Source organism: Garra rufa, chromosome 8, assembly GCF_049309525.1.
Source record: "Garra rufa chromosome 8, GarRuf1.0, whole genome shotgun sequence".
NCBI lineage: Eukaryota > Metazoa > Chordata > Actinopteri > Cypriniformes > Cyprinidae > Garra > Garra rufa.
Window position 1 is genome coordinate 26,439,177 of NC_133368.1, and position 14,017 is coordinate 26,453,193.

At 35.0% G+C, this 14,017-nt stretch overlaps 1 protein-coding gene across 1 annotated transcript in view; it reads right to left on the bottom strand.

The window, feature by feature from the left end:
- The window catches only part of arhgap15 (Rho GTPase activating protein 15), a 51,739-nt gene that overhangs the window by 17,211 nt on the left and 20,511 nt on the right, over nucleotides 1-14,017 (bottom strand). The window contains exons 10-12 of the mRNA XM_073846280.1: nucleotides 10,130-10,228; nucleotides 9,954-10,031; nucleotides 9,286-9,420 (exon numbers count right to left, since the gene is read on the bottom strand). Coding sequence (XP_073702381.1) covers nucleotides 9,286-9,420; nucleotides 9,954-10,031; nucleotides 10,130-10,228 — 312 coding nt within the window. The remainder of the gene's footprint in view (nucleotides 1-9,285; nucleotides 9,421-9,953; nucleotides 10,032-10,129; nucleotides 10,229-14,017) is intronic.

Genomic DNA, 14,017 nt, shown 5'->3' on the forward strand with positions numbered 1-14,017 from the left:
TTGCATACGATGCCCTAAACCACTAAAAACTGAATTTCAACATGAATTTTAATGTCAAGGGCGCATAATTAGTGAAACAATGTGTGTAACGAACTAGAATTCTTCACTGCAGTTTTCAACATTTTGTCATTTACTTTATTCAAGCAATATCTTTTTTTATGACTTTCTCTTCAAGCATTATCTCAGTGGAGGCCGTTAGCTTTCTTTTGGCTTTGACACTGCATGGCAGTCGGCCTGTAAAATATTTAATCTAGTCATTATTGCTGGCATTATTGCTGTCATTAATTACTTTGCCTTTGGTGGCTAGCATATTGGAGATGGTCCCTTGTCCTGTATTTTGGACAGATGGTGGGGACAGTGTCATTAATATAAAACTCGTTCAAAATGCCTATACCCTAAATCAGCATGAATTCACTATGGTAAGCATTATTCTTACAGTACTCTGATCAAAAGGGATTGCTCTGAAAATAACGGATAATGTTGTGGGCAAAAATCCATAATGTGTGCGTTTTAATTTTACGTTGGGAAAGCTATTGTGAAAACACAAAAATGCAAAACCTGTCTAAATATAATATAATATAATATAATATAATATAATATAATATAATATAATATAATATAATATAATATAATATAATATAAAATATAATATAATATAATATAATTAATATAATATAATATAATATAATATAATATAATAAATACTATTTGAAAATCTGGAATCTGAGGGTGCAAAAAAATCAAACTATTGAGAAAATTGCCTTTAATATTGTCCAAATGAAGTTCTTAGCAATGCATATTACTAATCATAAATTAAGTTTTGATATATTTATGGTAGGACATTTGCAAAATATCTTCATGGAACATGATCTTTACTTAATATCCTAATGATTTTGGTATAAAAAAAAGATAATTTTGACCCATAAAATGTATTTTTTGGCTACTTAAGACTGGTTTTGTGGTCCAGGGTCACGTATAATATAATAATATAATATAATATAATATAATATAATATAATATAATATAATATAATATAATATCAGATTTTTTCAACACAAATATTTATTTATTTTGTGAAAAATTACTGCGAAAAACATACACATTTGCATTGAATTGAAAGGGTTTCTGTTTGCATTTAAACATGAAAAACATAGTAAGCGTAAGAATAAATATTAATGTGAAGTATTACTACAAGTTAAAATAAGTTTCAGCATTTATTACTCCAGTCTGCAGTGTCACATGATCCTTTGAAATCATTCTAATATTCTAATTGGATGCTCAAGAAACACTTCTTATTATAATAAATCTTGAAAAACGATTTTCCATGACAGTTTTTAAATATAATATAATATAGTATAATATAATTTTAATTTTATATTAAAAATAATATAATATTTCAGATTTTTTTCAGTACAAATATTTATTTGTTTGTTTATATTTTAATAATGCAAAATTATATGGAAAAGAAAAACACAAAAGGTGTATAGATTTTTATATAATTTTTTTAATAACATTTTGCACTATTACAATACAGAAATAAAACCATTAATAAGTACTGATTAATTTACTAATTATGAAACACCATGACACCATTTGGGAGATGAATCTTTTCATTATTTTCAAAATGATTTAGTTTTTTATTTTAATTTTAGGTATCATTACTAATTCCTGGTAAATGTTGTGTTTTCCTGTGGTAAAATGACAAAAAAACAGGATGTCACTTTCTGATATTATACTTCGGATGAAACATTTACATGTACCTACGTCTGCACATATGCAGCAAAGCCATTGCTACAGTGCACACTCTATAAATCAAACTGAGAGAGTGATTGTTTTGTGAAAAGAGCTGATGTACAGTAAAGAATAGATGCACTTTTGGTTACAAAAATCTGTGAATATAATCCAATTACAAACAATGAGACCATCTTTACCGCAGTACAGCTTTGCTGCTCAGGATAAGCCCATCTGCGAGCTTTGTCTGCGGGCTTCTTTAAGCCCCGTCAAGGCAAATATTAGCACACTGCAAATAGTCCTGCAGGTTATGATTAAGATTTTAAATGTATCCCAATTGAATACTTTGCTTTATGAATAACAAAGTCTTAGAGGATCGGCGCTGTAATTTATTAAACATGAAAAACTTCTTGATGAAATATAGAGACTGGGAAGAGATTTATGCATTTGAAAATATTTCTGCATGCTGGCTTTGCATGGCAATGAGGCCATGTCGCACAAATGAGCAAAGCTGCATAGAATGTAAAGACTTGTGATTCACAGACTCAAGTTTGAAAGAGCATAACATCAGAATAGACAAACAATTATGTTATGACAGATGTACAGTCTGACGCAGCTCTGATTGGCATTATTTCAGCACATTGTACCACTCTGGCACTCTTCACGAAAACACATAAAAAGTCAAGCTTTAAATCGTACAATCTAGCTTTTTCAAATACGCAAGACGTGATATAACGATACAGTCCATCTGAATGAACTTTCCAGATTACTACACAAACGCTGGATTGTGTGTGTGGGCCCGGAGAACAAAGCCTCCATTTGTCAACAAGTATGTCTTCGCTTTGTACAACAAGGCGAGCTTGTCTATTGGACAGGTGGCAGGACAATGTCGCTAAGATACCAGGCAATATGAATAATAGATTTAGTCCGTCGTGAGCCAAGAACTGGTGCCTGCCACATCCACAACAGGCACCGAGTGAAAGAATGGAAAATTAGGCCAACTGTTCACCTGAGGACCCTGGGAAGCCCAAATGTTGATTTTGCGAGGACGTACATTTTAAATAAACATACAGATTGCAAACGAGAAAATGAAATGCGCTCAAATCGTGAGCGAGAGGGCCGTTTAAAAAAGTCTTACGCCTGAAGATTACATATTAATCATTTGCCAGAACTTCCAATATTCTTAAATTACTTCGAGCTCCACAAAGATTTCCAGAAGCAGTGTACCATTGGGCAGCTGTCCTAATTGAATGGATCCTTGTCCAAAGTACCGTTCCAGAGACCTTTCGTTAATACCACCCATATAAAGGGCAGCCATGGTTAGAGGAGCTGCCCTCTTTTGACAGTGATGGACCAATACTGAAGACCTGAGCCACTCAAGTATCAGCTGGATTCACTGAAATTGCTTGTCAGTGGTCAAGTGAGATCAATGAAACAGGATGTTGGCCAGTTTCGGTAAATGAAATGTAAGACGAGCTGCAAGGTTCATTAAACCGTGCCAGTATTACAGACAGGGGAGGAGCATAGTAACCTACATACTAGAAATCAAGACTTTGTGCCAACAAGTTTCATTTCCCAAGTCTACAGTGCAAACAATCTTGTTCTACAACTCATTAATGATGGCTTAAATTGTTGCCCTGTGTACAAAATTAAATAATTGACTTCCAATATCAGATTCATCTAAGAAATAAAATAAATATTTAAAATTAAATGAATTATTCACAAAGAAAGAGATTACAGTAAGTCTATAAGTTTTGGTTGTTGAATGCTTAGTCAAATTAGCATCATGTATAATTTAACTCATTCCTGAAGTAACCAAAAATATTAAATGAGACCCTGGACTACAAAACGATTCATAAGGGTCAAGTTGAAATTGAGATTTATACGGAATAAATAAGCTTTCCATTAGTGTATGGTTTGTTAGAATAAGACAATATTTGGTCGAGATACAACTATTTGAAAATCTGGAATCTGAGGGTGCTAAAAAAATAAAATATTGAAAAAAAAAATCACCTTTAAAGTTGTCTAAGTTCTTAGCAATGCATTTTACTAATCAAAAATGAAGTTTTGATATATTTACAGTAGGAGATTTACAAAATATCTTCATGGAACATTATATTTATTTAATTTCCCAATGATTTTTGTTATAAAAGAAAAAATGATCATTATAACCATATAAATATTGGTTATATATAAGATTGGTTTTGTGGTCCAGGGTCACAAATTTGTAAGATTGGGTTACACCAATGTGTTTACATATTGCATATGACAAAAATAGTAGTACAGTAGTATGTTATACTGACATACCCTCCATTTTGTGAGACGTGTTGCAGGTTGAGCTAATTATACCTCCTGCTATTAGGGGCCTTTTACAGTAATAATTAGTTGTCTAAACATTATCTGTAAGTGATCAGGCTCATCTGATTAATTGGATACAAGCAGTTTGTGGTACTCTGGCCTACATGCAGCGTGAGTAAATATTTATTAGCAATTTACAACATCACCCCAGGCCTGTTCCCATTCTGTCTCACGCATATCTCCTTCCAGTGGGGATATACTGAGGTACTGCGTTCATAACGATATCCCTGCGCTTATTACAGTGAGTGCACTGGTCTTTTGGTGCATATCTCCAGATTCTTAGAATATAAATCATTGAATCATTGATTTAAGCAACTAGAGAAAATACAATTGCTGTGAATAATTTTATTAATATTCGGTTGATATTCTCTAAAACACGCAGATTTCGTGACTCTGTCACATTGTTCTGGAAACCTGTCTGAAAACAATTATGATTTCTGCAATTCTGATTGGTGATATTATCCTAAAACCATGAATTTTTAACCCGGGGACCACTGACCCCCACGGGGCCACAAGGGGGCACTAGGAAGTTCACAAAAAATTTGAGAGAAAACATTTGTGAAAATTATATTGAAAAACGTACACATTTGAATTGAAAGGGTTATTTGTATTTAAACGTATCATTTTCAACACTGAAAACTTATTTTCCAAAATATATTCGGTAAAACTTTACAATAAGGTTCATTAGGTAACATTAGTTAAGTACTTCAGTTAACATGAACTAAGAATGGGCAATACTTCTACAACATTTATTAATCTTAGTTAATGTTAATTATTAAAATCACAAGTTGTGTGTCTTAACATTAGTTAATGCACTGTGAACTAACATGAACAAACAATGAACGACTGTATTTTTACCATTAACAAAAATTAATAAACACTGTAATAAATGTATTGTTCCTTGTTTGTCATGTTAGTAAGTACTGTATATTAACTAACATGAACTAATGGAACCTTATTGTAAAGTCTTACCAAATATTCTTATTTGTTCTGTTAATGTGTTAACTAACATGAACGAACAATGAACAATACATTTGTGACACTGTCACACAGGACACATGTTTTAACCTGCTCGATATATTATGATTTTATGTATATTTGAGTTTTAATAGGTTTTCATGTTGTCTTAGCCATTTTATTCCTCTTAACCATTTTAATGTGTGTATGTCTTTAAATGAGTCTGGGTCTGCCTGTCATGTGATCAGTCACATGACAGGAATCAGGAACTAAACAGTATAAAGGAGGCAGCATGTCAAACAATCAGGGTCATTGACCAAACACTGGATTGTGGAGTTTCTTTTAAGGACTTACCATTCCAGCATCACTTCTATTGGACTACACTTCTTTGGATTGTATATACACCGGTGGACACTTTTTACTTGGAGCTTTCAACCAACTAGGATTCTTAAGGACTGTTTTAGGGTATGATTTGAATGGACAATCTGCTTTTAACAGCCTAAGTTATTCTGGTTTTACTGTGTTGTTTTAGTTCCTTGTGAATATTGTAAATACATTTATTTATTCACTTTACTTTTGTCGTTGTCTTATCTTTTTAAAACACTTATTTTACCTCACACAGCCTAATCTGACCCCTTTTAAATCTAAGTAACATCTACCAATAAGGCCGATCGTTACATATGGTGGCCCGTACGGGGAACGTTAAAAGATTTCGAAAGCTGTGTTGAGAAAAGTGTTTTAAGATGACGACAAACCACGTTAATGCTGCTTCTTTTAATACATCTGCTGTTTTTAATGATGAACGGATTTTACATCACTGTGAGTGTGTACAGCTTCGCGCTGAGGTGGTTGCTCTTAAAAACATTGTTTTAAAATTGGAGAAGGATTTTAAAGACTCTGTTGAAAGTAATATTAACCGTGAAGTGTGTTTTAGAGACTCTGTGGATTTTAAGTTTGCCAAAATGGAGGAATCTATTAAGGATGCCGTGGCGACACTAGAGAGAGAGGTCTTCGAATGTTTTAAGAGGAGAGACAAGAAATGGGCGAAACAACTGGAGCAACAAAAGGATCCAGAAGTCGCCATCTCTCCTCCCACTGCGACGACCAGCCCAGTGCCTCCCACGTCAACCCCTGGCTTTCCTCCGGCTAACCATCCCAGCACATCTACCACTTCACGGACTATCAACAGAGACATCGATGGAGAATTCTGTGCCACCACTCCAACCAGGTCAGACTTCGACACCATCTTCTCCATCCTCCCCTTCTCCAAAGAGCAACTCTGCAGCGCGCTGGGTGATGACGACACTCTCCAGGGACTTTCCATCTCTCCCTCCACTCCACCGACCAACGGGATTGAAGTGCTCGACCACCAGGGCTTGCTGTATCGGCGGTTCCAGAAGGGGGACGGCATCTACAAGATCCAACTAGTCGTCCCCAAGGCCCTGGTCCAGCAAACGGTACAGCATTTCCACCAGAGGACAGCAGAGAAACATCATCGACGTCTAAAGACCCTCCTGCTGATCCTGGAAGTGGCCTGGTGGCCTTCGGTCCGCAGCGATGTCTGGGACTTCGTCGAGAGCTGCAAGTCGTGTGGTGTGGAGGCCAAGGACTGTGCCGTCATCAACCCTACCAAAAACCCACCTCATCCACCTCAACCCCGTTCATCAGCACCTTCATCATCCATTAAAGAGACCCGCAAGCCGGACAGGAGGAAACGCCAGGGGGGCTGGCGGACCAGCGTGGCTGGGTGCAACAGTATCCTGGGAGGAGCGGCGCCACCTACCCTAGGACGCCCAGGCTGGTATCAGATTCCACCTCTCTCTAGTGTTTGCTTAGATTCCTCCGGCGGACTAGTGCCTGTGTGGGAGGGCCTAGTTTTATCCAACTTTTTACAAAGACATTTTAAGCCACACATTTTAGAGGATACCCACTACATGGACAATGGCTGACAGGACATATACGGGACTAGCCTCTTCCCCGGGAGCCGTAGGCTAAGGGGGGGGACTATGTGACACTGTCACACAGGACACATGTTTTAACCTGCTCGATATATTATGATTTTATGTATATTTGAGTTTTAATAGGTTTTCATGTTGTCTTAGCCATTTTATTCCTCTTAACCATTTTAATGTGTGTATGTCTTTAAATGAGTCTGGGTCTGCCTGTCATGTGATCAGTCACATGACAGGAATCAGGAACTAAACAGTATAAAGGAGGCAGCATGTCAAACAATCAGGGTCATTGACCAAACACTGGATTGTGGAGTTTCTTTTAAGGACTTACCATTCCAGCATCACTTCTATTGGACTACACTTCTTTGGATTGTATATACACCGGTGGACACTTTTTACTTGGAGCTTTCAACCAACTAGGATTCTTAAGGACTGTTTTAGGGTATGATTTGAATGGACAATCTGCTTTTAACAGCCTAAGTTATTCTGGTTTTACTGTGTTGTTTTAGTTCCTTGTGAATATTGTAAATGCATTTATTTATTCACTTTACTTTTGTCGTTGTCTTATCTTTTTAAAACACTTATTTTACCTCACACAGCCTAATCTGACCCCTTTTAAATCTAAGTAACATCTACCAATAAGGCCGATCGTTACACATTTATTACACTATTATTAATCTTTTTTAATGTTAGTTAATAAAAATACAGTCGTTCATTGTTAGTTCACAGTGCATAAACTAATGTTAAGAAAGACAATTTTAATTTTAATAATGCATTAGTAAATGCTGAAATTAACATTAGCTAAGATTATTAAATGCTGTAGAAGTATTGTTCATTAGTTCATGTTAACTAATGTAGCTAACTAATGGTAACTAATGAACCTTATTATCAAAATATATTCTTATTATTTGTTCTGGCATTAGTAAAATGACATGGTTATGGTTAATTATTATTATTATTATTATTATTATTTTTTAAATGTCTTCATGCTTACTGCTCACTTGTATCCTCCCAGTATAGTTACACTAATATTAAAATGTTTTTTTTTTAATAAAAATACAGTATGAGTAAAAAGAAATATTTAAATAATGTTTTATTTTTTATTTTAATAACATTTCAAATCTAATTCATTCCTGTGATGCCAAAAATTAATTTTCAGCAGTCATTACTCCAGTCTTCACTGTATGATCTTTAATAATCATTTTAACATGCTGAGTTGGTGCTCAAACATTTCTTATTATTATCAATGTTGAAAACATATATACTTATTATACTTATAAAACATTTTTGTGGAAACTGGATTCTTTGATGGCTAGAATGTTTAAAAACAGCATTTACTGAAACCTAATTGAGGTCTGTCATTTTTGTTTGATTTAACAAATTGAACTTTATTGTAGGTCTAGATTCTTGGCATTAAAAGGTTTGGCAACTTCTACCCCAAACTGATCTTCTGTCATTCTTGTTCACAATGTTTAGGCCCATAAAGCTGCAATTGTGCCTATAATGTTCTGCACTGCCTATTTGCTCTATACTTACTCTCTATTTACACGCCCGTGTACGGCTTAGCACATAGTTTATCGCCACTGTGTAGTTCACACGGCCACTAATCTGAAAGTGTTTGTTTTTAAACTAACAGGGCTTCAGAAAGCGAACAAGTCATAAAACAAAAGTGCAGGCCAAATGTTGTTTTAAGCACAAAGGTACATACATATATTTCAGAAGGTACAGTATATGCCTTTCAGAAGGTAGATTGCCCAAGAGAAACACACTGGCGTCAGCTGGACGCTCGAGATGAGGCCCAGAGTTTGCTCTGTGCTGCTGGAGGGAGGTTACACGTGACACTAAGGCCGATCTGGTGACAGTTTCTGTCTGGACCACAGGCCCTGACTTTGCCCTCTGGCCTGAGAAATTCCCCCATTCCCCAAACAGGGAGTCTGAATGATCTCAGCACCTCCCTGTGAAAGAGCGACCCCTTTTGGCTGACAGATCTGCAAGAATGCGTCTAAGAGGGTCAATCCCAAATAGCACGACTCAACCCAAGAGCGGCGAGCGGTTTAGCCATCCGTGGCTTGAATTACAGTTAGCAGGACTGGGTCAAACTAAGCTGTAAACCATGAATGGAAACAACTCGATGTTGCTGTGGAATACTTGAGCACATTCTGAGGATTCTGAAGCCTCACATCTCTGGGAGAGGCAATTAATCATTCCTTGTAATACATTTGAAGGTTCTAATCCCAAATAGTTGTAGCAATAACACTGATTTGCTCGTATCGATTTCGGTACTTACTAATGGACTCCACAAACGAGTCAAAAAAGCGAAAGGGAAACAGGGGCTCTGGCAGTTCACGGAAAAACATCTTTAGCGCTCCGGTGATGACATGGATGTCCTCCCATTGGCTGTCGCCCAAGTCAAGCTCCTCCTCTGGGGAAAGAGAGACACAGTCAGAGAAGCCAACAGAGAGAATTAGAACAACAGTCGTTTGATGAGGAAATTAAAAAATGCTAATCATTATGTCAACGTTAATACGCCCCTTGAGAGCCAAACACATTGTCCTGCTTGCATTTCACTGCATATCAAACCACATTGAAAATCCTTATCAAATAATTTGCGGCGCCTAATACAAACTAACCACTTTATACCTTTCAGCTAAGCCTTTAGAACCAAAACGATAATGTGTCATTTAGACCAGTGTTTCTCAACTCCAGTCCTCGGGACCCACTGCTCTGCACATTTTGTATGTTTCTGAGTCTGACACACTCAGTTCAGTTCATGAATCTTTCTACTAATGAGCTGATGATCAAAATCAGGTGCCTTAAATGAGGAAGACATACAAAATGTGCAGAGCAGTGGGTCCCGAGGACTGGAGTTGAGAAACACTGATTTAGACGAACACTGATTCAGAAGTTGGCCTTAAACCAACCACTGATGATAGATAATGACTGAATTAAACTTACCTTGGTCAACTAGGAAGCGTAGTTTCTGGATAATGGCCAAATTGCCACTCACCCTGTATATCCCATCAGCCTCCAGGCCTGTGAGGACAGGGAAAGACATCTGTCAGTCAGTCAGCAAGGCATGTGAAAACCACAATCATTTCTTTGAAAAAATAACCATCTTTTGTGAGCCATACCTCGTTTTTCTACTTCCTCCACACATAGCTTCACAAATTTGGGCACTGTGGTCTTTTCTCTCTCGCACAGGGTCAGCATGTGACATCCAAAAACTCGATCTATGAAAAAATATGGCACTGAGTATAGTAAGTATATAAAGCTAAATTAGAATTGGCTAACACTTTACAGTCAAACCAAAAATTGTTGAGACACCAGATATATTTTGTTATATTTTTTTACTAGTGGGGGCAGGACACTATAGTTCATTTATGTAAGTAAGGATCGCAAAATAAAGTAAATTGTAAAATATCATACCCAAAAATTCTTCATACAGTGGATCAGTAAACTGGATAAAAATTTGGGACCAAAAATTTGATTTGACACTTTGACCTGACCATGTTTTTTTAACATACTTTTCTATCTGACACTATCAAGATGAATTTGTTTTGACACAGTTTAACGGTTGAGTTCTTGTCAAATTTTATTGCCATTTTCTAAACTATAGTGAATAAACTGTGATAATGTGAAAAATGTTAAAAGGTGTCTGAATAAATTTTGGTTTGACTGTATATTACAGAATGAATATCATAGGTGTTCACTAATTAATATAAAATGTATAAATAATACCAATTAATAATTAATGATAAATTATTGTTGCTAACAATACTAGTATATTAGTACTATAATAATAATAATAGTAATATAGCTCTAAATTTAATGTGTTCATTTAGCATAAATGTATTTAACTTTACGCAGCATCTTGAAAATATTAACATAAATAGTAGAATAACATTCATTAACAGTATTAGCATTAACATTGATAATGATTAACAGTATTATTTCTATAATAATAATAACTATAATAACAGAGCTCTAAATTTAATTAGTTAATTTAGCATATTATATACAGTGCCTTGCAAAAGTATTCATACCCCTTCATTTTTTTCACATTTTGTTTTGTTGCAGCCTTCTGTTAAACTGCTTTAAATTACTTTTTTTTTCCCCACATCAATTTACATCTCATACACCATAATGACAAACCACAAAACAGATTTATTAGAAATAAAAAACTGAAAAGATCCCGTTGCATAAGTATTCATACCCTTTTCTGGGACACTCGAAATTTAGCTCAGGAGTATTTATATTGCTTCTAGATGTTACTACACTTCGAGTGGAGTTAAACTGTGGCAAATTCATTTGAATGAGTATGATTTAGAAAGGCACACACCTCTCAGAAAAGGTCTAACAGCTGAAAATGCATATCAGAGCAAAAACCAAGTCCTGAGGTCAAGATAACTGCCTGTAGAGCTCAGTGACAGACTTGCGTTAAGGCAATGATCTAGGGAAGAGTTCAGAAAAAAATCTGCTGCATTGAAGGTTCACAGAAGCATGTAGCCTCCATTATCCATAATGGAAGACGATTGGAACAACTAGGACTCTAGAAAATTAAGTTTAGTTAAGGGTATGAATACTTATGCAATGTTATTAGTTTTATTTTTTAAATTTGCAAATCTGGTTTTTGCTTTGTCGTTATTATGGTGTATGGAGTGTAAATTGATGTGGGGAAAAACTAATTTAAAGCAGTTTAACATAATGCTGCAACAAAACAAAACGTGAAAAAAAATGAAGGGGTATGAGTACTTTTGCAAGGCACTGTATTTAACCTTACAAAGCATCTTAAAATATCATTAATAAAAATAATATAATATTTATTAACAGTATTAACATAATTATTGATTAACAGTATTCATTCATAGAACTTTAAATGTAATGTGTTTATTTAGCATAAATGTATTTAATTTACAGCATTTTGAGATATTAATATCTCAAGTATCACTGCAATTAATTATAGCAGAGCTGTCAATTTAATATGGTTATTCAGTTCAATTAATTATAAACATGCATTTAACTTAAATCATCTTAAATTTGTGGATCTAATGGCTAATTATGGATAATTAGATAATTATATGGAAATTATTTTGTATTATTTTGACTTTTATTCAATTTACTCGTCTAGCACAATAATGTTTTAAATTAGTTTATTTTCAACAAATATCTACAAGATATCATGTCATGTAATTAATACATTTTTGAAACGATTGGCACTTATAATAGCAATAAAGTAATTACAAGCTTCTTTAAAAATAATTACAGATTAAGAAGTGCTCGGTAGGCCTGCTTTTTTTAAGGACACATAATTATGAGAATTATAATGTAACGTGTGACCCAGGAATTTCACAGCTGAAATGCGTAGTCCGGTCCGCAATAGATCAGAACACTCCATAATGAGCAAAACCACAGTTGTCAGAGCAGAGGTGCGAGTGTCCTCATCATTTGGCTTTCTGAGTTCATATAGGACCAGGCGAGCCGTCCCAGAGGCTTCTGGAACATCAAAGATGTCCTGCTCTCATTTCGGCACCCGCGAGGAACGGGGGGAAGTGGCGATGTGCTAAATGCATAAATGACTGCAAGCAAGCCACCTTTGCATACAAATGCACATTCAGAAGGTTTCCTAGAGAAATATCAGGCAGGAGGGGCATTTCTAAATAAATTACTTTTAAAAAGCGTTGCTACAATATGGAACGATCCTAAATTCGAGATGGATGTTTAGCGGGCTAGCTCGCCTTGGAGCTCTGCCAGCGATAGCTGTGTTAGGGGCCACCTGCGCTACTCCGTTAATCCCACAGTAGTTTTATTCATTCCCTCAATATTGTCCTCTTTGATCTTCCATTTACCCCCACAGATACTACATTAAAGGGTCTTTTTTGACACCAGAGGAAATTAAAGATATCATTACCTTCATCCGAGGAGTCCAAGTATGCTTAAAATATCCTTTAATGTTATGTTTGGTGTATGCCATGAATGGAATAAATTAGTTACAGTCTTTAAGAATTGGCGTCAGGGATTGCTTGTTGAACTGGTATAATGTGTAAAGGAAAAAGAATGTCTTGCTTTCCTTTTTTTATGTGGGTCACAGTTGTGTTTAATATGGAAACATGTAGAGCCAAAATAAACTAATGTCCTAAGATTGCACATTCATATGTCATCATGTAATATGTAACCTGTAATTATGTAGCATGTAATTATGACTATTAACTGGGCTACAACTGGGCAAAGTTGTTAAACGAGCAAGACTAAAAAACATGAAATTTTTGAATCTGATAGTCGGCGATGAGCATTATATTGTAAAATGATGATTGTAGTTTTAACGGTTCTGTGCAATTCTAACATTCCTATACTATATACAGTGAGAAACGTTTCATGTTATACAGTAAAATATTGTTGAATGTACAGTTTTTGGAAGCACTAGTTTTTGAACAGTTTTTTAAAAAGTCTCTTCTGCTCACCAAGCCTGCATTTATTTGATCCAAAGTACAGCAAAAACAGCAAAAGTCTGAAATAATTGTACTATTTTCTATTTGAATACATTTTAAAATGAAATTTATTCCTTTAATTTCAAAGCTGAATTTTTAGCATCATTTATTCAGTCACATGATCCTTCAGAAATCATTCTAATATTCTTATTTGCTGCTAAAAAAACATCTATTATTATTATGTTGAAAACAGCTGAGAAGAGTTTTTTTCAGGTTTTTTTGATGAATAAAAGGTTCAGAAGAACAGCATTTATCTGAAACCGAAATCTTTTGTAACTTAAATGTCTTTATCATCACTTTTGATCAATTCAAAGCATCCTTGATAAATCAACATATTAATTTCTATCATTTTTATGTTTCAGATATATGCTGATCTTTGGATCTTTCTATTCACCAAAGAATCATGTGACATTGAAGACTGGAGTAGTGACGCTAAAAATCTAACTTTGCGCACAGGAATAAATTAAAATTAAAAATATATTCAAATAGAAAGCAGTCATTTTAAATAGTAAAAATATTTCAGAATATTACTGC